Source organism: Ostrinia furnacalis, unplaced genomic scaffold (genome assembly GCF_004193835.3).
Source record: "Ostrinia furnacalis isolate ACB-3 unplaced genomic scaffold, ASM419383v2 OfSCF1381, whole genome shotgun sequence".
Classification (NCBI taxonomy): Eukaryota; Metazoa; Arthropoda; class Insecta; order Lepidoptera; family Crambidae; genus Ostrinia; species Ostrinia furnacalis.
Genome location: NW_021131620.1, coordinates 46,589 through 72,559, shown reverse-complemented (window position 1 = coordinate 72,559; position 25,971 = coordinate 46,589). Strand labels below are relative to the sequence as shown.

Here is a 25,971-nt window from a genome sequence, read left to right as displayed (position 1 = left end):
ATTATGTCGCATCTGTATAATTAATTAGCTATTAAATAAACTCAACTCTAAAATATGAATAAGCTATAATGTAACATTAGAAAATATTATTTATGAATTTCAACTACAACACATGTTCACACTTGGACGCAAGTTGCACGTGACGTGTCATTAAGGTGGAATCAGACCATTCAATCAGATAATTTCTCACTCGATTTAATTTCGAATGCCGGAAGGTGCCGATTTCATTAATAAACAACAGAACAAGAATTGAATGTTCCACTCTCACCTCAAATCATACTTACTTAAATAAATCATTAAAACCATATTACTTCGCCACCTGCATAGCTCTATAGGACAGGGCCTCCCAAACTGCGCGTCGTGACACCCTAGGGGCGTCACAGCATTATCCCAGTTTGTTGTGGGGCAAACTTACTGTATCGATGTGACTTGAACTTGTTACGAGGCTTTAATAACTACAAAATGATAAGTACTTTTAGACGAGAGGGGAAGGGGTCATCGCAACAAGTGTCAAATTCAAAAGGACGTCAGCATAAAAATAAGTTTGGGAAGCCCTGCAATAGGACATACCTTCACACACAAGTCAAGCGACAATGAACTCTACGCATGAACAGCTAAGACCTTTCCCATTTTCCTGTCGATGCTGTTCTTGATATCGTCATACCACTTGCCGATATCGGTGTGGTTCCGTAGGTCCTTGAAGGCCTGGCAGCCCTCGATGCTGCTTAGGACTCCATACACTGTGATGTCGGCTAGGTTCGGTTGGTCGCCACCCAAGAATCGGCCCCTTTTCTTCACGGCTGCTGTCCATTCGTTCGCCGCGTTGTAAAGCGACTGCCGAGCGTCACTGATGTTGTGCCTGAAAATAATTATTATGATTTTTGACAAATGGAACAGCTGATTTCAAAAATTCATAGACAAAAGGAAGAAATGGAATAGACAAGTAGTTAAATATCACCATCACATGAATAGGCGTATGTAGGACGCCAAAAATTCAGCTTAATAAGCATGAAGTATTTTTCCGTAACCTATAATATTTCAGCTTAAATTACGTGTCATTTGGCGTAAAGGTGAACCTTTCAAGTAGTATTTTGTATGCGACATCATTCAGGTCGATTAGCCTTCCCTACTCAGGTATCTGGCCAGTGCAGTGTAGAGAATAGGCCGAATCTTTCATTTGCCTCTGATACATTGAATACGGTTGTGGTTGCGCAGTGAAGACAAAATTACCTAATAAAGATAACATCTCTCGACGTTAACTTGTCCCTTAACGACCATATTTTTTTTTATATAGTATATTATTTTAATAAATATCCTTGGAAATTTTACACTGCGCTTCTAGTCCCAAACTAAGCAAAGCTTGTACTATGGGTACAAGACAACGGATATAAACATACTTAAGAGCCATTTTACATTTTCGTGCAAATTTCTAAGATTTTGGAAGCATGAATTACTATCTTAAGCAACACCCAGAGATTATTTAATTACTGCGAATCCTTTTTGTTGACTAATAATGTCAGTGCCCCATCTCCCACAACCATTTTACGGAAAAATTGCCGCAGACTCAATTTCAAAGTCCTGTATCTATTATTTATGCTCGTATAATAAGCTTAAAAATATATAGAAATCATCGGACATATATTCTTGTAGTCCAATAGTCAAACGGATTCTTGAATTTCATTACCATTATTAAGTAAAATCTAAAAATATTTTGGCAAATTTTTAAGATTTACGTCACATTTTGATCGTGATTTTTGGTTTTAATACACAGCAATAACAGCAATAAAAGTATCCCAAAATAAAGAATATTCATTGGAGAATTGATTTCCACAGTTATTGTTTAAATATTAGTAACTACTTTGTCAAAATATTGATGTGAATATCAGTATAAATTACAATGCGGAAGCCGACATTGATTAGTACGGCGCGNATGGCTGGTTCACTCGTCATGTCTGTGAACAGGCGCTGCTTTCGGGGACTGGTCAATCCAAGTTATTCAAATTTATGTATGCGAGTCATTTCTACTAGTATCTTAATATGTAAGTCTAGATATTAGCACGTCACTACCTTGTTTAATATACCACGCAATCTTGTATACCTACCCATTCTTATAAGATACACCATACAAGAATGCATGGTAAATTCAGTGAACTGCTCCTGAATTGAATGTACCTACTACTACTATTTCTATTTATTTATATTAACCGGCAGACAGTGGTGACTGAGTTTGTTGCGGCGCTTCTTCTCAGCACTTGCCAAATGTTGGTCTCGAAGCGCTGGTAGGGTAAAAAGATTATGAGACATGTAGAGGCTCCTTAAGACCAAAATGACGATTTGTAAGAACTATTTATTAGTCTAAACAAATAAAGAAATTTTGACTTTGACTTTGACTTTGACTTTGACATGAGTACATAATGTAACTCATTAATAAACGTCGCGTTAAGACCCGTGTCTTACTATTTTAATTTGTTTACACATAAACAACTAAGTTTATAGAATAACCTTGTTTGCAACTGTGCAAGTTATTTTTGACAGTTTTTGACAGTAAAATATTTAACTTTATGCTCTATCTAAATGATTGAATCTGATGTCGAATCAGCGGTGCACGGTAAAACCAAAACTGGTTTTTGTGATATCGTCAATAGTCATTATTAATATTTTGAAATACTATATAACTTGTTTTAAATAAATAATAAATAAACCATTTTTGGCTGTAAGGTGACACTGTGAAACGTGTTAAAACGAGTGGAAGTCTTTAGGTGCACTGCTGGACAAAGGGCTGTTAAAAATAGTTATTTACTTTATGATTTGACTTACCGGAGCGGTATCCCCGCCCCCTTTCCCACTCAAAAAGTCCCCAAATTCATCTACTTTCTTCTCCATCATCCCAAAGAAGTCGAACGAGTCCTGACTAGGTAGTTTCTTCTCCGTCTTCTCTGGCTGAGGTTGCTGCGTGTTCAGGTTTAGGAAGTCTGCGGTGTCAGCGGGGGCTGGGGTAGGGACGGGGGGCGGCGGCCTATGAGGTGGTTGGGAGGGGGGCGCCGGTCGGGCTGGAGGCTGCTTGTCGGCTTCTTTGGGCGGCGTGCTTTCCGCTGTCACTGTATGACACAAGTGTTATACAGGGTGTCAGGTAAATGGGTAGATATATGAGCCGACACTAGCCCGTGTTAACGTGGTCATATAAATGGTATGGTGAAGTCAGAAATTGATATCTTCATTTTATAGCCCGACCAGGAACATAAAAACCCTCGCCATGTTGCGGAAAACTAATGGTACTAATTTCTTTTAATGGCAACAGTAACTGAAAACTTCATTGACATGTCACCTTGCATGTTAGTCTATTGCTGTCAAAGTGTAAACAAACTTTATTTTAAATGTGCGCAATTGATTTTGTGAATTAAATTGCTAAAATCTTTTTATAGTCGTGAAAGAAAAGTGGTTCACAATGTGTTAAAGAATTTGTCGAAAAGAAATACTAAGGGTTCGGACAATATTTTCATTGAATAATGTTTCCGACAAAGGTTGTCAAATTGACTGACATGTTTATCGCATAGTACAGTCCACTATGAAAATTAGCTGTGGTTTGTTTCAACTACCCATTTTAAACAAAATTTTGTCACTTTCTAAGTGTTGACTTTTATGGAATTGGGAAAGAAGTACCGAGTTTGAAGCGTTCATGAGCAAACATTGCAGTTGAATATTCAAGTTCTGAATTTGATTATTGATGAATATTATAATAAATCCTACTAGCTCGATTGATGGTTTCTTTTAATTTATGTAAACCAGGTTACGTATAATAATATTTTTTTCGTTAATTTATGAAAATATCAAATTAGCCCCTAATCCTGATACATAAAGTTAGCCTATTAATTTAACACAGGTACGACTGTACTCAGTGTTGCACTATCAAATGCAATTGACGCGCCTCTATGCCAGGGTTTTTATGTTCCTGGTCAGGCTATAATTATTTTATTTTTCATACAAATCGGATTTTATAAAATTTATTTTGTATAAAAATTTAAAAAATTAAAATGATGATATCAAATTTCTGACTTCACCATACCATGTATATGCCCATGTTAACATGGGCTAGTCTCGGCTCATATACCCATTTACCTAACACCCTGTATACTAATAAATAAATAAATTACAGTTATGGATGTACACACGGCCACAGTGTTAACTATCCATTTCCGTTTTTGCTCTCGCTCTCATCAAATGGTGATTCTTTGCGATAGAACGAGACAACATGACCGGCAATGGGCAGTTAACACTGTTGCCGATAGTACAGATTGCTATGTGGCATGCTGCTATGAGCTTTTGTATGAGTCCTAACCCTCACATGGGTGTAGTACCAGACGAATTAAGCCATGTATTCATTAGGCAACATTTGTTGATAAATACTGTTTATAAACAATGTTTCATAATGTTTCATCATCTCTGTAACCAGTTTATAAACAGTCCATAAACATAGGTGATGAAAGATTGTTTATGATGTATGTTGCCGTGCTCCCTGCTATGAGTGGAGAGCAAGTGTGGACGGCCAAGTTTCAGAAACCTGTGTTTATGGTAAACTTGTTTCACACTAGTCATAAACAGTTTATCAACAAATGTTGCCCAATGAATACATGGCTTTATGTACTAATAAATAAATAAAGAAACAAATTACAATTATGGATGTATCCAGGGTGTTAGGTATATGGGTATATGAGCCGACACTAGCCCATGTTAACATGGTCATATAATACCCATTTACCTAACACCCTGTATATTGCTATGTGGCATGCTGCTATGAGCTTTTGTATGAGTCTAAACCCTCACAGTGGTGTAGTATCAGACAAATTAAACGTCACATGCTTCGCAACTGTTTTTTTTTAATAAACTTCGCGAAACGTTTATTTAACCATAGATTATTTTAATTTTTTTCTAGATTACTTTATAATTTTGATAGGATAACTATAAGTCACAAATCTGACGTGTATTTTAGGATAAAACTTGACAGTTTATGTTGACTAACAAAATATGGTAATTTAAGTTAGTTATGGCTATGGTAAGTTAATTTATGTGACTTTTAATAGAATGATAATAATGTTAATGAAAAAACCACAGCAAAATGCAGTTCTTGATAAAAAACGGGAAAAGATTAATATGAACACAAAAAATCGATTATGTTATAAACTTTTAAAATGAGCAGGTGTTAAAGCAACTACATATAAAGTGATTCTACAACACAATCTACGACATACTTTTGTTCACGTAAATGGCGCCCTGGCCGCGCATATTAGCTGCGTGAATATAAAACACATACATAAATAAATAACACATACACATAAATATAATACAAGTCGTACATAGGTATACTTTAAAAGTCACAAGACAGATCACTTATAAATAATGTTAACTACCAATATGTAACCTTGTTTATGCCACTAATCAAAACTTATAATTCTTACGATTCGGTAAAAAGTGAGTTTACCTTATGTATCAATTTGTTTGACAATAAGAATAAATAAATAAATACACTAGCTTCTTGAAGTAAGAATACAACGTTGATAAACTTACCGAAGTTATCAATAGTCTCGTATTTCTCCAGATCAGTCGAGAACAGAACATCTGGCGTGCGAATTGGGTAGGAGTGGTCATCCTCCCAAAGGTCTGTACGAGGCTTGCGTCGCTCTCCATTTTGTACCACCAAGCTGATGATCGCCGATGTATTAGCCGAGAAGTGGTCGTTGACTGGCAGCGTCTCGTCTATGCCGTCGATCTCGGATCTGTAGTCGATAAGTTATGGTTGTAGATGGAGACATATAAAAACTATCAATGAGCCCGGGCTATCGTTTTAGCGCTCACCAGTTAGCGCCACTGTAGAGTAAGGTCCTGTCACTTGCTAGTAGCGAAGACAGTGGCACCAACTTGTGAGCGCTAAAGTGGTAGGACTATCGCATTTGCACTCATCAAGATGGCGCCACTGTAGAGTAAGGTCATGTCAATCGCCAGGGGTGCCAACTGTTAAGTATAAAAACGATAGTCCTCATTGACAGTCCATTGTATACGAAGACGCTCGTGTTACCAACCACTACAAGAGACACTGACCGAATACTATCGCGCGTGGTACACTCAGCTGACCACCTAGGAACATGGTGGTCGCACTAGAACCACTACAAGTGACACAAGTGTCAGTGTCGCGCGTTACCAGCAACTGACCATCTCCTAGCAGCGTGGTGGTCTACCTAGCAACCACCACAGGCGACACTGACCGTTGGAACTTGATGGCGTGCTGCGTGGGCTCCAGGAAGCCAGTATGGAAGTGTAGCTCGAGCATGGCCACGGCGTGAGCTCGGCCTAGTTGCCACGCGTGGTACACTCAGCTGACCACCTAGGACCCTGGTGGTCACCCTAGCAACCACCACAAGTGACACTGACCGTTGGAACTTGATGGCGTGCTGCGTGGGCTCCAGGAAGCCAGTATGGAAGTGTAGCTCGAGCATGGCCACGGCGTGAGCTCGGCCTAGTTGCCACGCGTGGTACACTCAGCTGACCACCTAGGAACATGGTGGTCGGTTAACAACCACCACGCGCGACACTGACCGTTGGAACTTGATGGCGTGCTGCGTGGGCTCCAGGAAGCCAGTATGGAAGTGTAGCTCGAGCATGGCCACGGCGTGAGCTCGGCCTAGCTGTTGTCGCGCGTGGTACACGCAAATCGCCACGTCACCTACCACCGTCGTGTCTAGTGGCAGAGTCACCTGTAAACAGTGATTAACACTAGTAACAAATCATCAAAATTATCAGAGGGCTCAGAGTGAGTTTACATCAAAAGTCCTCACTAGTGAGCGGGTTAAAAAATGAATGAAAATTTTAGTTCTTGAAAGGTGTCCGCTAAGGGCGCTGTACAATACAGGGTGGAAACGATAAGTGATCTCACTCGATTATTTCTAAACTACACAATATATCGAAAATCTGGTTACTGATCCTGAAAGTGCTTTACGAGCTCTTTCAAACGGTATCAGTAATAGGTTACAGAATTAACTGGATCTATCCGAAAATTCAATGTTTTCAGCCTCCATACTAAATGTATGCCAGCCACACAATATGAAAGGTGTATTTTTTAAAATTAAATAATAAACACTTAAAATGAACTCGTAAATTGCATTCTTATTTAAAATTATTCAAAAACATTGGTTCTAGGCTTTATAGCCTGACCAGGAACATAAAAACCCTGGCATAGAGGCGCGTCAATTGCATTTGATAGTGCAACACTGAGTACAGTCGTACCTGTGTTAAATTAATAGGCTAACTTTATGTATCAGGATTCAGGATTACGGGCTAATTTGATATTTTCATAAATTAACGAAAAAATATTATTATAGGTAACCTGGTTTAAATAAATTAAATGAAACCATCAATCGAGCTAGTAGGATTTATTTTATTATTCATCAATAATCAAATTCAGAACTTGAATATTCAACTGCAATGTCTGCTCATGAACGCTTCAAACTCGGTACTTCTTTCCCAATTCCATAAAATTCAACACTTAGAAAGTGACAAAAATTTTTAAAATAGGTAGTTGAAACAAACCACAGCTAATTTTCATAGTGGACTGTACTATGCGATAAACATGTCAGTCAATTTGACAACCTTTGTCGGAAACATTATTCAATGAAAATATTGTCCTATACCTGCTATAATATTATCAAGACATGAGTGCCATGACTGTGGCAGTACTAAATGTATGGAAGTTGGAAACATTGAATTTTCGAATAGATCCAGTTTATTTTGTAACTTATTGTTGGTACCGTTGGATAGAGCTCGTGAAGCACTTTCAGGATCAGTAACTAGTTTTTGGATAGCTTGTATAGTTTTTAATATTTAGTGGTTTTACTAAATGTATGGAAGCTGGAAATATTGAATTTTCGGATAGATCTAGTTTATTTTGTAACCTATTATTGGTACCGTTGAATAGAGCTCGTGAAGCACTTTCAGGATCAGTAACCAGTTTTTCGATATCTTGCATAGTTTAGAAATAATCGAGTGAGATCACTTATCGTTTCCACCCTGTATACATTCAATATCTTTTTTTATACGCTCACTAGTGACGACGTTTGATGTAAACTCGGGTCATTTAGATACCAGAGGCTACACCTACACTCCCTATAACTCAGTCTTTCCCAAAGTGGGCGATAACGCCCCCTTGTGGGCGCTGCAGGCTTAAAGGGGGGCGGTAAGAGACCCAGAAAAAAAATCGGGACGTTGTGTAGAGGCTTGGGAGGCGTAATTTACTAGGAGGACTCTTAGACACCGACTGAGCACTCGACACTCGACTACAAATGGGGGCGCTAAAAAGAATTTATTCTCAAAGTGGGCAGTAGACAAAATAAGTTTGGGAACCACTGCAGTATAACTGGTTGGGTAGGCCGTCACTAACCAGACGAGTTCGAGGTTTGGGAAGGCCCGTCACTGGCCAGATGCGTTGAGATTTTCTTAAATTAAAACTGATATCGCTTTTAACTACTCCTACATACCTTTCCTTCAGCCATTGTGTATGTGTGCAGCCTTTCGTAGTCTTGCATGGTGGACAGTAAAAGCCTATCTTCGTTGTAGATTTCTACGTACGGTCTGCATCCGTCTCTGAAAATATTATAATTAAATTAGTATTAATTTAGTTTACATATGAGCTTGGACGAATAAACCACTGGACACGAAACCTACAAGATTTCTAAGGAAACACGATCAACCACTTTTTGCGGGGGGAGAGGTTTGACAATTGTCAAATAATGACATTTAGTGCTGGGAAAAGATCGTAAATTTTTATCGATAGTTATGTAAATGAATGAATGAATGAACCTAACGAGATAAATGAATTATGGATTGATTTAATATTGAAAGTTTCTTTAATTGAAAGACTATAATTAATTATTGTATCGTGTTTATTATAATGCCATTGGTAAATCATAGGTACAAATAATATTACAAATTATTCATATAGGTAGGTAACTAGGTGAAATATTTTTTGGCTGTGTTATCATTATCAAATTCGTAAAGCAATAAACAAGTAATATTCTGTTACGATCGACTGCTAACTAGCTTTTGGTCTCAACAAATGTTATAATCTGTCTCACGTCACGGACAAAAGTTTCATCAATAGCCTATTTCTATACATTTCATGAAACACAATTTGATAACATTATGACAATGTATTGCTTTGTAGCGCTTGCAGTACGGATGCACTATCTGAGAATATTTAATTCTTATCTAATGTTGTTGATATTCTTATGTTTAGGTCATTCGAGAAGACCTCCTAGTACTTATTTCAGTTTTGAAGACGTCGGTATATCCTAACTTCATTGATTCCAGAGCAATTTCGCGTTTCCGCTGTAAGCTGGATATTATCTTTGGTCGAAGATGTGTACACAGGGTACCTATCCTGTTGATGAGGGGTATTTCTTTTAGGGTTTTGTGCAGAATCGCGGAATATCCTGTCTCCTTGTTTTGCTTTCATAGATCGTTTCCTTTAAGTCTTAGAGTGGGTGCTTGTGCTTCCTCCTGAATAATGAGGTCTAAATGTCTGAGATTCAGAAAGAAGTCAAGTGATGCCGATAGAGTGGTTCTCATACAACCCATGGCCGCTATGTTTGCTAGGCACTATGCATGTTGTCGATATGACTTGCCCAGTTCAATTTATTGTCAAGGGAGATGCTCAGATATTTCACCTGTGTTGGTTTTGTTTTGAAAAGTTCAGTGGCCTAATTCACGTATCTTGACAGTCAAGATCTCTCTGATGTTCAGAAGTCGTCCCATTGAAAAACAGTTGATGACAGGATGGACCAAATCAAGTTCCAACCACCCCGGTATTTCACTAAACGTGAGGGGATGACACAGATCTAAAAGGTTCCACCTCGGTATTGCATACCGAAAATAAAACCTGTTAATGAAATAAAAAATAATAATTGTAGTCATTTGGCGTATTTTTGTGATGACATTATTAATATTTAGATGCAATGAAAAGTTTAAATTGTATGTTCCATCTGTGTGGATCTCATCATCTTTTGTTTCATGTGACTAAAATAAAGCCAAAAAATCAATCAACATCAAAAATATTTTATTCAAATTTGACCAGTATTTTGATGTACAACATATTTCAAAAAAGGTGTAATTATTACTTACATTTACTGGTGTGCTTGTTTTGTATGTTCCATCTATGTCTATCTCATAATCTTTTGTTTCATGTGACTAAAATTATCAAAACAAAAAAATCTATCAAAATCTAAAATTAATTTGAATAATTTCAGTTTCAGTTTGTTTGGTATATCGATAAACTTATCGACATTTTTCAAGCCCTTTACGTCATAAAAATGAGATGTGAATGAATGAATGAAACCTATAATCCAACCAAATTAAATATGCTACATGTTTTAAGCATTTACATGTACAATGAGTACTTTTTAAAATGACGTAATCATATTTTGTTTACATATCAAATTTTATTTATTTTACGAAAAAATAGCTACTATAATAGATTTAAAATGTACTTACGCGTGATAAGAAACATTTCTTGTGTGACAGGAATAATTTTTGCAATAAAGTACGGCGCATTTACCCATTTTTCGTGATATTTTTACTCTTCGAGAGCTGGCGTCATACTGACAAAGTGACAACCTGACAACATTTACCATGGCTAATTTAGCCATGGTAAGTGCTAGCGGGGTAAAGACGAAAACGTCACTCGTTACGCGTCCAGTGGTTTATTCGTCCAAGCATATGAGTGATACGTTTTTATTTGCTCGCACTTACCTCGCCTTTGTGAATAATGGCACTGGGTGGATTGTTAGAGATACCAGCGTCACAGGCCGGAAATGTGGGAGCTTCGGTTCTTGCCTGAAAAAAAAAGCATTAAATTAATTTAATTGAAAAAAAAAAAATGTCATTAGTCTTTATCGTGAGGGTTCAAGACTATTTCGAAAGATTATAACACAGAAATACAGTAAAGTAGCTAATATCGAAAGTTGCAACCTTTTAGCACCCATAATAGATACGTCTTCCCACATGTAATGTGTTATCAATCGCCCCAGCGTTTGAGATGCCAAAAAAAAACTCCGGATACTAAAAAACATTTTTTTTCACAAAGCACTACTTTATTTTCATTTGGTTGCCACCCAAGACAAGCGCCCCGTTTCGGGAAACACAAGAGAATTTAAAAGCGTTCGCTGGCTTTTAACTTTTACGTATAATTTCCCTTGGTTCTTGCAACTCAGGCTACTGATGGGTCGTTTGCTGGCTTTTTACGTGTAGTTTGCCTTGGTTCTTGCAACTCAGGCTACTGATGGGTCATTTAATACACATGAATTTCATGTTTCTATTTAGTGTCATCTTACCTGATAATGTTGGAGAGGTAATAAAGATATCTAAGCTGGCTCGGCGCGATATTGATTGGTGCTCGCTTCACGGCGAATATTTGCAGCGCGTCCTCAGGCACCGTCACTAGTTTGGAATATAGGAGCAGTCCGCAGAGCAGTATGCAGGACATGGACTTGCCGTCCTAGAAATAAGAATATTATTTAGTAACTAATTATCTTCAGTACAAGCGACTCCGCGACATGTCGCGAAGACAAGCTAATAAAGCCGCGTTTTCACTAGGAGACATTTGTCCCGCGACTCTGTCGACGTCGCTTGCGACATCTACGGGTCGCGAAACTTGTCGCTTGTCGATGCTCTGCGAGGGTCCCTCGACGGCCTTTGAGGAGTGAGTCGCTTTGTATCGCTCCTCGGGCGACATACTGTTCACTACTGGCTAGTGTGAACAAGTCATATGTCGAGAGACAAAGTTGCAGAGACACTACGTGAATGTCGGGAGATAAGTTGTCCGAACACTTCTTTTATTTTTCACCGAAATGGAACCTTTCAAAAAGGGCTTTGTTTAGCCTGAAAACTTCGTATATTATGCTCCTAGTATAAATTAATTTTAAAAATATTTTTTTTTGAAAATGCTATATCCGAACATCAGGTCTCTCAAACCGTCTTTCCATCCAAGTAGACCAATTCTGTTATTTGCTTCAGGTAAATTAGAAAGGGTCGTTATTCTGTAGTGGATACTAAATGAGTTTATAATGTTGTCATACCTGGCAGGTAATATCCACGGCGCTTTTGTCGTCCTTCCCCAAATACTGGTACATATGCTGCAGCAGCGCATAGAACTGGGCCAATAGAGGCGCGCGGTGTGCAGGAGTGGGCCACAGAGCACGGCACGCGTCCGTCACGAGCACTTGACGTGGGAAGCGCAGACACAAACGGGTAATTTAAAAACGTTATCATACCTGGCAGGTAATAACCACGGCGCTTTTGTCGTCCTTCCCCAAATACTGGTACATATGCTGCAGCAGCACATAGAACTGGGCCAATAAAGGCACGCGATGCGCAGGAGTCGGCCACAGCGCGCGGCACGCGTCTATCACGAGCACGTGACGTGGAATAGTACAGCAGACACAGAAGGGTAATTTCAAAATGTTATCTCACCTGGCAAGTAATAACCACGGCGCTTTTGTCGTCCTTCCCCAAATACTGGTACATATGCTGCAGCAACGCATAGAACTAGGCCAGAAGCGGCGCGCGATGCGCAGGAGTGGGCCACAGCGCACAGCACGCGTCCGTTACGAGTACGTGACGTGGAAAATGGAGTCTCAAAAGGGTAATTTCAAAATGTTATCATACCTGGCAGGTAATAACCACGGCGCTTTTGTCGTCCTTCCCCAAATACTGGTACATATGCTGCAGCAGCGCATAGAACTGGGCCAGAAGCGGCGCGCGATGCGCAGGAGTGGGCCACAGCGCACGACACGCGTCCGTCACGAGCACGTGACGTGGGAAATGGAGACGCGCGCCGCGACACGCGTTGTAAACACAGTACTTGCCGCCTGGGTGACGGCTTTCTAGGTATGCCTGGGAAGGGGTTAAATAATTATGTTGGTCTTCTCTCACTTATAATTCAAACTTTATTGCCTTGTCTTAAGGTTTTAAAACTATTAATAATTTATACTTGTGTATGCCCGAGAGAGACTTGAAGAAGCCCTAATAATAATGACATTAAATGTTCATAATTATGAGGGATTTGTTATTAAGTTTCCCTATTATTTGACTCAACAAACAATATTAATTTTACAAAACTCAAGGTCATTCTGTTTCTTTCATTCATAAGTACGGCAGAATATAAACGGGCAGATCTACGAATCACATGCACGTACACATTTGTTGTGACAAGATTAAAAGACAATACATTATTATGAAAATAATCTTATCTCAGTGAGAAAACTGATTCACATACCTTTACATCATCGATGTGATTAGTCTTGTAAGCGCTCTCTAAGCCTTCAGATGGGTACGGCATTATAATAATTCGACTAGTAATGTATGTTATGTCCAAGTCTGTCCTAGCTATTGACCTGTGAAAAAGTTAATAAGTTCAGACTAAGCACCAATTTTAACAAAAAAAATCATATAAGCCCGCCGATCACTAACTTTTAGTTGGCCGATAGTTGGGCCCGTTTCTAATTTGTATAAACTTATAAAGAATTAGCTGTTACCAAATCGGTGTAAGGTGCGCACTTTCATACATATCCAAACAGATTAACAGCCCGACCCAGCTATCGGCCGACAAAAAGTCAGTGGTCTGCGGCTAGTCTTATAGTCCAAAAAATACGTACTGTTGAACAGTCTGCATAACCTTCGAGGAGGTGTCTTTCAAGTTTTTCAGGAAGCTACCAGCGCCCCCTTTGATGGACGAGAATAGCCCCCCTGAGCTCCCTTGGACAGGAGGGGGCGGGTTGTACTGCGGAACGGGAGGCGGGCGCGCGGGGGGCGGAGGCCGAGTCGGCTCGGGAGGCCGAGAGTTCGGAATCTCCTGGCTTGTGGAGACAGGATCTTTGCTGGCTGGAAAAGGAAAAAAAAATTTTTTTGTCATTGGGCTTACGGAAATATGCCTAGCTGTCGGTCTCTTTCAATCTAACTGGTCAAAGTTTTAGTTTAATTAAAAACCTAATTTTATTGTGTACCTAGTCCTTATCGTTTTTGTAACTAGTAGGCATATGTTTCCTTTTGCAAAGAAAGAAAGAAAGAAAAAATATTTATTTGGTACTAAAATAATGATACACATTGACATTAAAAAGTGAAATAATACAATTGTTGTACCAAATTGGTCTCTGCTTAGTATGAGGCCATAACGTACTCGGGAGCACGTTACGGCCACTGGTATTCTGCATCAGTTAACAAAAGTTGTTTCCGGTACAGAAATGAGTGTTTACAATAAATTGGTTGACTTTATCAATATGTAAAAACCTACGCAGTTAAAATTATTTGCGATTTCTTATTTTGTGTATGAAATATTGATAACATTAATTTTAACCAATCTGAAAAATAGGCGTGAAACTACATGTTTCTTCAATTCTGATTCATTAAAGTTAATAATTAAAACAATGTTATGTTTTGGCTCTAGGCCATAATATGCACTAGATAAGTATTAAAGTGCTGTGATAGGATTAATATAATTTTAGTTGTCGAATGTAAGGAGATTTCAGTTAGAACAAAAACTACATCGATCTTAATTTACACATTGTTTATTTCTAATTAAAATATAATTTACATCATTACTTACGAGGCTAATAGTAACAAAAATATTGCTCATCTATAAAACATAATTAGACCTGGAGCCAAAGTTAGTTTTCGAGAATTTTTGATCATAAATTTTGGGTAAAATATTAATAGTAAAGATTAGATTATATTAGCATTATTCATTTTATATTGAACTCACTTTCAATATACTATCGTTTAAATCGGCCAGGATAAAGATCGAGTTTGTGGTTAAGTGATTTAATTTAAATTTTAACTAATAATGCGCGGATTATATAAATGCATAGAAGTACAGTTCAATATAAATTGAACTATGCTCAATTTTCTACCTATCAAATTCACATAATTATGTAAATTGCCCCTTTATTACAAAGGTCATCCAAACACTACAGTGAAAAAACATGATTTCAATAAGGCTCCTTCTCAACAATATAATGTAATAAAATAATTTTAATTGATTTTCTAAACAAATGAAAAATACAACAATATCAAAAGATAAAAACAATAAAATAAATAACATATTATATCACAACACTTTCGCTTTCTTTGGGGCCATATTTTACGTTTAAACGGAACAATAATTTGGCCTAGAATAAATAGTCTTTAGTTTTTCAAATTAAACATATTATTAACAAAATAGATCTCAGTTTTAAAAAAAGAACTCAATCAAAAAAATAATACTCGAAAAAAACCTTTCTTTTTATTATCATTCATATCATTAACTGCAAGATGTTAATACAACAAATACAATACATATTTAAATCTTAAAAGCACCGAAATTATCCAAATTATAAAAGAAATTGCGCAGAATTGTGGCTCCTAAAGTATTAATAATATTAAATGTTTCTATTCAATTACTTTTACTGTACCTACGTATGAATAAAGTCTGGAAATACTAGTTTACTATTTTCAATTTTTAAGGTTCAAGAATTCAGATCACAGAAATTATTGCATAATTTATTCTGCAGCAAGAATAACAAAACGAATATTATAATATAAAAAAAATTGAGAATAAATTCAATTTATTAAATCTTACTTCAGGCCATTACAATGAAACGGTTCGAAACCCTTTTGATTATTTTTATTGATTCTTGTTAAACCAATCACAGGCCTAAAACTATGCTCATTTGAGCCTATGATTCAGGCTAATAAGAAATATCTACGGAATTAAACGATTGTGTCAATAAAGACAACATCTTGTATAATTTTCTGCCAAAGTTCTTACAAGAAATAATTAATGATAGTATGTATGGTAACTAATTAATACTTAAATGGATCACATCTTCACATCTATTTGTACCTTACTATAAAATTAGAAAAGTTTTAATTAAATTGGATTAATATTTTTCGTCATAAGTTTTATTCATAAGTATGAAATGCTTAAGGATATAAAGATAATTTACTCTTGGCATATTTCTTTATTTATTTAGGCGCTGTATTTATAATAATAAATCACGTAAGTATGTTGAATTGCACAATCTACAAAACCTATTTTATAGAAGGGGAATCAGCTTTTTTCTTTATAAAAATGGGTAGATATCTGAGAAGCCTGTTCACTTGCATTATTATTTGTAATACTCTTAAGTCAGAATAGTCAGCTGAATATCAATAAGATAATAATATAACAAGGGCGAAGTCGTAGGCAGGCAATAGTAAAATGCAATCAAAAATATAGTAACTATGGTTACATCGTGAATTATGTTGTTCCTACAGCCAAAACTGGATAGTATCAGCATTGTTTGCTTCCTTTGTTCAAATCAAATCAAATTTCATTATTTGCGTTGTTGTTTCATTCAAAATGATGTAAAATTTCATACAAGTATCCTACTACTTGCCATTTATTACCATGGTATTAGAGACGAAAATGGCCAGCTTGGTGAGGTAGACATCCTCTCTCAAGCCTTACAGCAACACGACAACGCAAATCTACTATCTTCAGCGCAGAACTTGTAGGCCCGGTTTCTGAATTGAGGTTTTCATCTAATACTCGAGGATGAATTTTAATATGAAAAGAAGATGACGCTCAAGCCAAAAATCTATTCAGAAACCGGGCCTAATTCGATATTTCCTACACTTTTTTTTGATAAGAGGGCGTTTACTCTCGTAACCGGGGCATCGTTCTGAGGTTTAAGGCTAGGATTTACCGCCTCGATGCCGTGCATTCGTTACCTCAGCCCCCGCACACCTCGCACTGACACTCGCGCTGACACTCGCGCGACGCGATGACGCCACAGTGTAAAAACAAGCCGTAAGTTGGATTAAACCGTAACCTTCAAATAGTGAATAAATAAATAATAAAATTAAATATCCTTCGACATAATATTTTAACACTGCGCCTCTAGTCTCAAACTAAGCAAAGCTTGTACTATAGGATATGAACATATTACTTAAATAACATAACATAAATAAATACATTCATATTATGGTTAGAAAACACCCAACCCGAAACAAACATTATTATAATGTTCATGCACACAAATGTTTGTCAATCAATAATGTCAAATAAAGATGATAATATTAAGTCAAACAAATACTTTTTACCGACAAAAATAGTAAGCAAATGATCACAAAAATGTAAACTTCATTTTAATATGAAATACTAATGTTCTTTTACGTATTGCTATTATATATGTATAAATGATCTCATATTAATCACATTTACCAAATCATAATTATTTCATAATAACCGGTAATTATTCATAATTTTTATCACATTTACCGTAACATATAAATCAGGAGGACAAGTCATAATAAATATTGTTCTTTATAATTTGACGCTTTCTTTGGAATAGTTAGGTGGCATTTAAAAGAAGGCGAATTAGTATATTAGAACTTTAGAAGCCTCTTAATATTCCCGTGGCTTAGTTTTAAAATCAAAGGTTGGATACCGTGGAAAAATAATAATAATAAACTTTATTTCTGTATAAAAACAGCCTAAAATATTATTATAAATTATCTGCGGCTTGACTCATAATTTCCCATAAATAAATTAATTTTAACTCATTGGTTTTATCTGATATTTGGAAAATGTACTATGTATCATGCATGATTGAAAATTCTTAGCTTTCTCCAGTAATACTGATATTATTATACTGTGACTCGCCACCCGCCAGACAGAGGCGATTTTGTCAAAAATATTGACAAATCGCGAACTGTCACAGGAATAAAACTGACACGCGTCCGTCCTCCGTAAGCGCCACCGCGCGACTGATTGAGATTGTTCAAGCCGTCATGGCCGATTTTTTCACATTTTTTCATCATAGTAACTAAATAAGACGCAATAACAAAATTTTGAAAAGTTGTCGACCTAGAAAATACAAAGTCCTATCTATTAGTATATATTTTAAGTGTAAAATGTTAAAAATGAATATATGAGAGTAAAACAAAAAAGCCGTCGACGTACTTCTTTGGAATTTTTTTTTATCGGACAAACTATGCAATATCGTGTTTTGGAAAAGTTGTCGCCCTAGTTAAAGACATTAACTTACTCCTACAATTTTTTGTTTGCTAAAATATCTTTTCATTTAGAAACTATCTGCAAACAAAATCGGTCAAATATCGACAATTTGGGAAATCATGGCCTTAATGCAACACCATCGAAGCATTGATAAGGCTTATCAATTTTAAGTGATATGAATGTCCACGCATTAGCTAAGCTGTTATTGTTGAACAACGCAGACGTATCGCTAGACTTGACAAAATCCAGAAAAAAATATACTTGATATTTGATCACCAGATTTTGAAACTTATACCCATGCCATAAGGTGCAATAGGAATCAAAACTTTCAAGTTAACTTGTCCATTGAGTGGTTAAAATTGCAGTAAATAATAAAATGTTAAATACTGAAGTTACGCGAAGCTAACAGCTCCATTATTAATTGTATGTTAATTAATACTGTAAAATATGAATGAATTACTTTAAGAATATTAAAAATTGAAAATACTTGTGTTGAACGGAATGTTTTTTTACGACTTATTTTGTTTTGTATCTAGTCTTTTGCATAAATTACTATGCTTCATACAGGGTGTAAAGAACAGGTTTGTGAAAAAAATGTTTCCATTCCACGTGATGATTATTTAAAAAAATATAAATGCATATTAAGGTGGTCATTTTATACGATAAGGTCCCTATTGTCTCGAGAAGTTCATATTTTTTTTACTATTGTTTTTAACCCTTTACAGGGTTTTTACAAATATATGTATTGTCATCATAATTTGAACCTTACTTGATTTATCATACAATTTTCATCATGTTATGCAGGTTTAATAACTAAGGATGTATTTTTATTATTTTTTATAGATTGTAAAATTATAAATATCCAGTGTAGATTTTATCGTCCTGTCTCTTACAACCAGTATACAGAACGTGTACTACTTTATTATTACAGGACATACTAATTACTCTATGACATCATAATTTTTGGCAATTCATATTATATCAACTGAGTGTACCTACCGTTGTAATGCATGTTTTTGTAATGTCTGTCAATTGTTATCTATCCAAAACATACATTAACAATTTTATTTATTTTCGTGTTATCAGTGATGAAATGCTTCATGTAATTCCTGTGTTTATTCACTAACTACTTATTCAATACTTTCCTTAGTACTACGTGTATAGAGAATTGAAATATATTTATTAATTATTGTCGTCATCAGTTATGTATCGAAATGGGAAATACTAGATCGTCGAGTATACAATGACAGGGTGATCATTTGCAACTCTAGTAGACCGATACTCGAGGGGTATTGTCTAAGATTGTCAATTGAATATACAATTTTATTTACCTACACATCGTTGAGCACATTCTGTGATGTTAGTAGATAAATATTAAACCTTACAATTCAAATAAATATTGACATGAGTTGCCAATAAAGCGTAAAAGTAAAAATAACAGTAAATAATCAACTAACAGGCAATAACAAACTAATACAGTGCAAGATTGTAACATTAATAAATAAAATCGATACTCATCATTGCGAGCATGTCCAATAGTAATCAAGCGTCAGGTAACGGAGTCCGTTGCGAGCTTGCGAGAGGCGAGGCATGCTACTGCGCCGGGTCATTTAAACGAGAAAACTATTGGGCACCCGAAAAAGTTGAAAACACCTAAAATGAAAAGAAAACGTGATATGTATAGCGATCAACAGTCGTGAGATGGGAGGAAGCCGCACGCCTTTTGTTTTTATTAAAGTGAAAACTGTTTACTGTATTTTATGATTATCTAACTAATCAAGCAAATTAAGAAAAAAAATATAAAAATCATGAACGTGTAACAGTGCCAAACCACAAATGACATTAAATTGAAACAAATTAAGGACCATTGCGAACAATTGAAACGAACAAATTGAATCTTATCTCTAAAGGCACAAGGTTCGAATAAAGGCGTGAGGCTTCAATCAGCTACGCACACAAACATGCAGTGAGTTATGATAATACGAACTAAACAAAGAAGCATTGATTCTAACTGAAATCATAAGGTCACATGCATACAAAACATACTTCGGATCGGCCTAGCTATGTTAAAACTATAATCTCATTATATCTAGCCTTGGATGCCAACATACGCAGTAGGTATTGGTATTGGTCATGCTTTATTGGCCAATGTTTGGCCGCAAACTATTAGTAATAAACCCTCTAATGCTGATTGTTTACTGCATTACTTATTATATCTAAGATATACTCAAACAGATTAGATTTCATAAATATCTTATTTAAGGGAACCATTTACTAGAAATACCTCATTTATCTTTCTACTTTACAGTAATTTCCTAGGTATTTACTTGATAAGAATAGCATTATAGTATCAGTATGTTATTATAAATAATATCCCACCACACCTTCGATGTTAAAATGTATAAAATAATAATTATAAATTTAAATTAATAAAAAAGCCAATCAGAATTGTTAGGAACAATTTTTCATAAATGTAAAATGCAATTCATATTTTTAAATAATAATGAATGAATGTAAGTGAGGATACAACGTTAATAATGTGGTATGGCTTATTCTTATGGTATTTTATAAACCAATTATGATATGAGACGAACGAAACTACCATTAGGAAGCTCATGTATGAGTAAATAAATAAATATTTACGCATGTTTTTTTCTAATTTCCTTCCTTAAGAACCGTATTGATGAATAATAGAAAATCTTGGGGCGGAACTAATAGCGAAATCATAATTCTATGGATGATATTTTAATTTGAATTGCAGTCACCTCTTATTAAAAATTAAATGAGTTGATTCGTTTGTCTCATAAATTCTATAGATGACCCACGCTGAACTGTCCCGCCGAACTCAATGACAGGGGGGCGCTACCATCGTTCAACTATATGGTTTCCAACATGGCAAAAATCTGAACCAGCGATCCGGTATTGACGGTGGCGCCCCACTGTCAATGTCATCGACAGGACAGTCCAGTATTTTGGAACTATATGTTAGTTACCCATTCAACCGACAGACAAGTGTCACCACACGCGTTTTACATGCGAGCATCTTCGATTACGGTTCGTCGCAAGCAAAGATGTATCAAATAACAAATAAACAAGCACACCCAAACGCATATGCAACACGAGGATTAGTTATCAAAACCACAAGCATTAACACATCGGTTAAAAGATAACAAGTGTGTTTTTACCTAATTTTCAGCCTCAAACAGCCTCCGAGTTCGCCTCACAAATGAACAGACTTCTCTCGTGATTGAAATAAAAACAAACTACGAATGCGAAGAATATACTCATTTATTTCTCTAATGTAAGCTCCGACATAGTCACATGACTAATATTATGCACAACAGAAAAATATTAAGACAATATAATTAAACATTTAACAAAATCATTTTACTTCATGAATGTCCTATGCAGAAGTTTTAAATTGAGACTAATTCAATTTCAACAAGATTTTTATCTAATTTCTTTCAACACAACTTGTTTTTTAACAATGGACTTTAAAGATCTGTTGTGTAATATACATACTACTCTATTACTTGTACCTCATTTCACATATTATATTCTTATATTGTCTAAATGATTTAATCAATCGATTATTTGAAGTGATTGATTTGATCAACATTAACAAGAGTGTTCATTACACTGGTAAAATTACGCCTACAATGTGATACGTTAGACTAGTGATATACACATTAATTATATTAATAGTAAATGAATCAAATATAAAATTTGTAATTTTATTAACAAATGTGCAGATACCAAGCCCCATGATGTTAGTGCGCGCAATGTTCTTCAATAAATACTATGACCCAGTTAGTTCAGTTAACAGCATTTTATGTAATACGATAATATATAGGCTAGTAAATACGTATAAAGAATATTTAGTGGAATAATCCCTATATTTATCATTTCTGAAGCTACTCATAACATTAAAAACTTATTTTTAAATACATAGTGTATTCATTAGGTGTAAAGCCTAGAATATCATAGAAAATGGGGTTTTAGACTTGGTGTCAATAAATACAACCCCATAAATACATACAGGAATGTTTAGATAAGTTAGTAAATCCTAACATAGACCATAGAAGTAATAATCTAGCTAGCGACAGGTACCCTAACTTCTATAAAAGCTACATATAATTAGAAGTGTGCACTTTGAAAGAGCACACAATTTTTGGTAATATAAATGTCATTTAAATTCCTTTAGAGGGTAGATTAAGAGGGTATTTAAAAATTGTCAGTTATTTTCCTAAGTATGTTTCCTTAGAGACTGCTTCATTAGTTCTTTACCCTATCATTAAATTCTTATTTTGTGTTCAGACTTAAATATCAAATTAAAGCTTTCATGTTTACGGTTCATAATAATTCCAGGTTGGTATATTGCACTGGTTGTGACTGGCCGAATATGACTGCGAGTTTGTATTATTCATAAAAAAACTCGATACTTAAAAATACAGTACTTGATAATAACTACGGTCATGATAACGCAATCAACTTTGAAGCAATATAAAAATCAGTTCCGAATAATATTCGAACACTGAATAATTAAAAAATATAATATGAAAAAGTCAAATAAATGCTATACTACCTTACATCATTCCAAGAATATTTCTTTCATCATTGCCTTACCTTTGGTGTTGCTCAATTTTTGGTGACAATCAACATTGGAATGTAACGAAATCTCACATTGTAAAATAACATCTCTAAGGAACTCAATCCAAAATAAATATTGAGGAAACAAAAAAAAATTTGAGTGTAAAAAGTCAAAAAATACTTGACCAGTTTTAGCTCGAGATTGAAATGCAACAGAACATAACGATGGACCGACAGGGTGTATGGACAACTGGGATGCGCGTTCGCAAATTAATTCCAACGAATAAATTTATCACATAGGTTGACTGTACCGCGGCGCGATAATTCATTTCAGGATATGGTAGTGTAATATTTACTTGACTTCTTATTACCTGGCGAGCTAGTGGCCACAGATTGTTCAACTTTTTTACGCTCAAATTTGAGTGGTTGCTTGAGATTGACGTTGTTGGACTCCGCTATGGCCGCCAACCGCTCCAGCACATTGTTTATTGTCAAGCGTTCCTCCGGGTTCACAGTCAGACATCCACCTGTGGAAATTAATAAGCATTAATGAAATGGTTTGTTTACTCACACCAGTAAGTTAACTCAAATATAATACACAAACTGCTAAATAAGTTAATTGCTATTATACAAATAAAACATTTAACAAATTAATTAATGTTCAAGGACAACAGAATACTCACTTATGATTTCATGAAAGCATTTATAGCGTTGATCGTTGGGGTTTAGATTATAATTGCCATTAAGTATGGCTAGTTTAGCAGAGTCCTCGAATGGATGCTGCATAAAACAAAGAGTGTATAGGATGCATCCTAAGGCCCATACATCAACGGAATGGTCTATTTTTCGGTTATCCCAAGTATCCAGCATCTCGGGAGCTCTATACATAGGCGTTGTGAATTGAGCCAGCTAGAACAAACAAACATTATAAATTGTAATTAAATTGATCACAAAAATAAATAATAAACCTGTATAAATAAGTGTAGGTATCATACTTACATTTTCTTCTAACATGTTTCTTTGATTTGCGCTCCAAGAGGGGTTGGGGGCATACACATCAGTAGTGGCAGAACCAAAATCACATAGCTTTATTGTACCTAAAACATTTAAAAAATGTGTATAATGTGATAGACAAATTGAATAGGGTCAGAAAGGAAATATACGATTGAATTGATACTAAAAAAGATGAATTGGCTATATTCAAATAAAGGCTGTATAAGAGAAACCAGTGTTCCAAAGACATAAGATTCTTGAAAGAAAATTTGGCAAACTTCCAAAGTTTCAAGAATCTAGTAACATACCTTCATTAGATATTAGGAAATTCTCTAGTTTGAGATCACGGTGAGCTATCGGGGGGACTTGTGCATGCATATGCTGAACTGATCTGCATGTCTGGTAGAACACCCTCAGGATCGTTGGCAGGGGAAACGCTTGGCCCCTATTCTGTAGGGCCTCCATCAAGCTACCCCCGCTACAGAGGTCAGTCAGTAGCAAATACTCCCCCATGCCATGAGAAGTCTTTGATTTATCAATAAAAGAGGCAGCTATATACTTAATTACATTAGGGTGACCAGACAGTTTTTTCAAAATGCTAATTTCTTGAATTATATTTTTGTTTGCCGTCTCATCAGCTGCCATTAGCCTCTTTAGAGCGTATTCTGTGCCAGTAGACACATCTTGTGCAACAAACACAAATGCGAAGCCACCTGCAAATATGGTTTGTTTAGTTAATTTTTTGGAATTAGATAACTTTGTTATCAGTGATCAACAAAAGTAACTGACTGTTACAAATTGTTTGAAATTATGAAGATACCCTTTACTACAAAATATTTTCATCTAAAGAATATCATAACTGTGTAAAAAATGGTATACCTAATGTTTTACATACCAATAAAGTATGCCTAGAATGTCATATTTAAACTAACATGTTTATTAATTTTTGAAGTAATTTGATTAACTTATTAAAATTAGAAATTAGAAAAGTGACCCTTTCAAGATACACAGGCATGTAAAACTTATCTTACTAAAAAAGTAGTAACCAATTATTATTCAGGCTGTTGTGAGCTGTGAGGATTGTTAATGTGGCATCATTATATAAAATCTTTATCCCAACTTTGATACATTGCACAGATTTTACTAAATACTTTTATATTCGAGGAAACAGTTTTATGATGTTAAAATTCTAATAATTGGTCTTAGTGGTAAAATAAGGAAGTACGTATCTTTGTTTTAGCTGCGAAATTTTGCTAGTGGTGATGGCTTATCATATCAAGACACAATTCAAGTAATAAGAGGTCCGTAAATTGATCCGTTTAGGTTCAAATGTAGGCCTAGTTAGTATAACGAAGTGTGTAAATGTAGGCCTACCTACCCTTGACGTATCACGCATACACGCACCATCCGCCCCCAACATTCAATGGCTTTTGAACAGGGAGCTAGATGACCCATACGCTCTGCCTAAGATTAAGTCGCAAAATATTGTTTATTGATTCGCATAATTATCGAATAATTGTCACTTACCCTCTGCAATCACCTTTTTTACTCTCAATTTCATGTTTCCAATCTCAACAAATTGACCCACAAAGTCATTATCATTGCTACCGTTGGCACCGCCAGAACTAAAGTAACCCATGGCTGATTTGAAGACACTCATCTTGAAGCGTTATTTTAAGAAACTATGGAGTAAAAGAAGAATAAATAGTTAAATTTTAATCAGCACCCTCGATCTGGGTCCATTTTACAATGGCAGAAAATATGAGGAAAATGTCAGTCAGGTTGGCACAAGGTTTTTTTTAATACACAGCATTGGCATCGAATTAATTGGGTTTAACCTTGAGCTCACTTTTTTAGGTAGGGTATACATTATGATGAATATCGAATCGTTAATCGATTTTATTCAATTCAATTAATCTGTAACACTTACTGACCAGTGTTAACACAACACTATTTAAAAAAAACAGACTGTCATTTTGCGACATATGTTTTGTACGTTCATTCATTCATTCATTCGTTCAGTTTCGCATTGGCAAGGCTAGCAAATCCAGTGTTGCCAGAAGGTTACTTTTGTAACCTTTTAGGTTACTTTTGAACTGCTGTGGTTACTTTTAGGTTACACTAATGAAAAGGTTACTTTTAGGTGATTTTTCAGAAATTGTAGAATTAACTTTACAGGTTATTCAGTAAAAAATATTAATAGTGACAATTTAAAAATTATGTCATAAAGTGCATTGAAACTTGAATTTGATTTATTATTTGTTAAAAAAAAATGAGTTTTAGCGAATGTTTTTCGATAATAATAAAACGCAAAT

General features: G+C 35.6%; 1 protein-coding gene and 1 long non-coding RNA gene across 2 annotated transcripts; both read right to left on the bottom strand.

Annotated features, from left to right (window-relative positions):
- Nucleotides 1–2,772: 2,772 nt before the first annotated feature.
- LOC114352496 (cyclin-G-associated kinase-like) lies at nt 2,773–25,459 on the bottom strand. The gene is made up of 14 exons (XM_028304119.1): nt 25,184–25,459; nt 23,965–24,369; nt 23,663–23,760; nt 23,347–23,572; nt 23,035–23,190; nt 13,695–13,920; nt 13,316–13,433; nt 12,706–12,933; nt 11,373–11,536; nt 10,792–10,875; nt 8,523–8,628; nt 6,589–6,746; nt 5,563–5,771; nt 2,773–3,098 (listed from the first exon to the last, which is right to left on the bottom strand). Exons 1-14 carry the CDS (start codon nt 25,314–25,316, stop codon nt 2,797–2,799), a joined length of 2,613 nt encoding a protein of 870 aa, XP_028159920.1. The 5' UTR covers nt 25,317–25,459; the 3' UTR covers nt 2,773–2,796.
- LOC114352497 (uncharacterized) lies at nt 9,273–10,571 on the bottom strand. Its single transcript, XR_003655866.1, has 2 exons — nt 10,534–10,571; nt 9,273–10,230 (listed from the first exon to the last, which is right to left on the bottom strand). It is a non-coding gene; the product is annotated as an uncharacterized LOC114352497 (long non-coding RNA).
- Nucleotides 25,460–25,971: the final 512 nt, after the last annotated feature.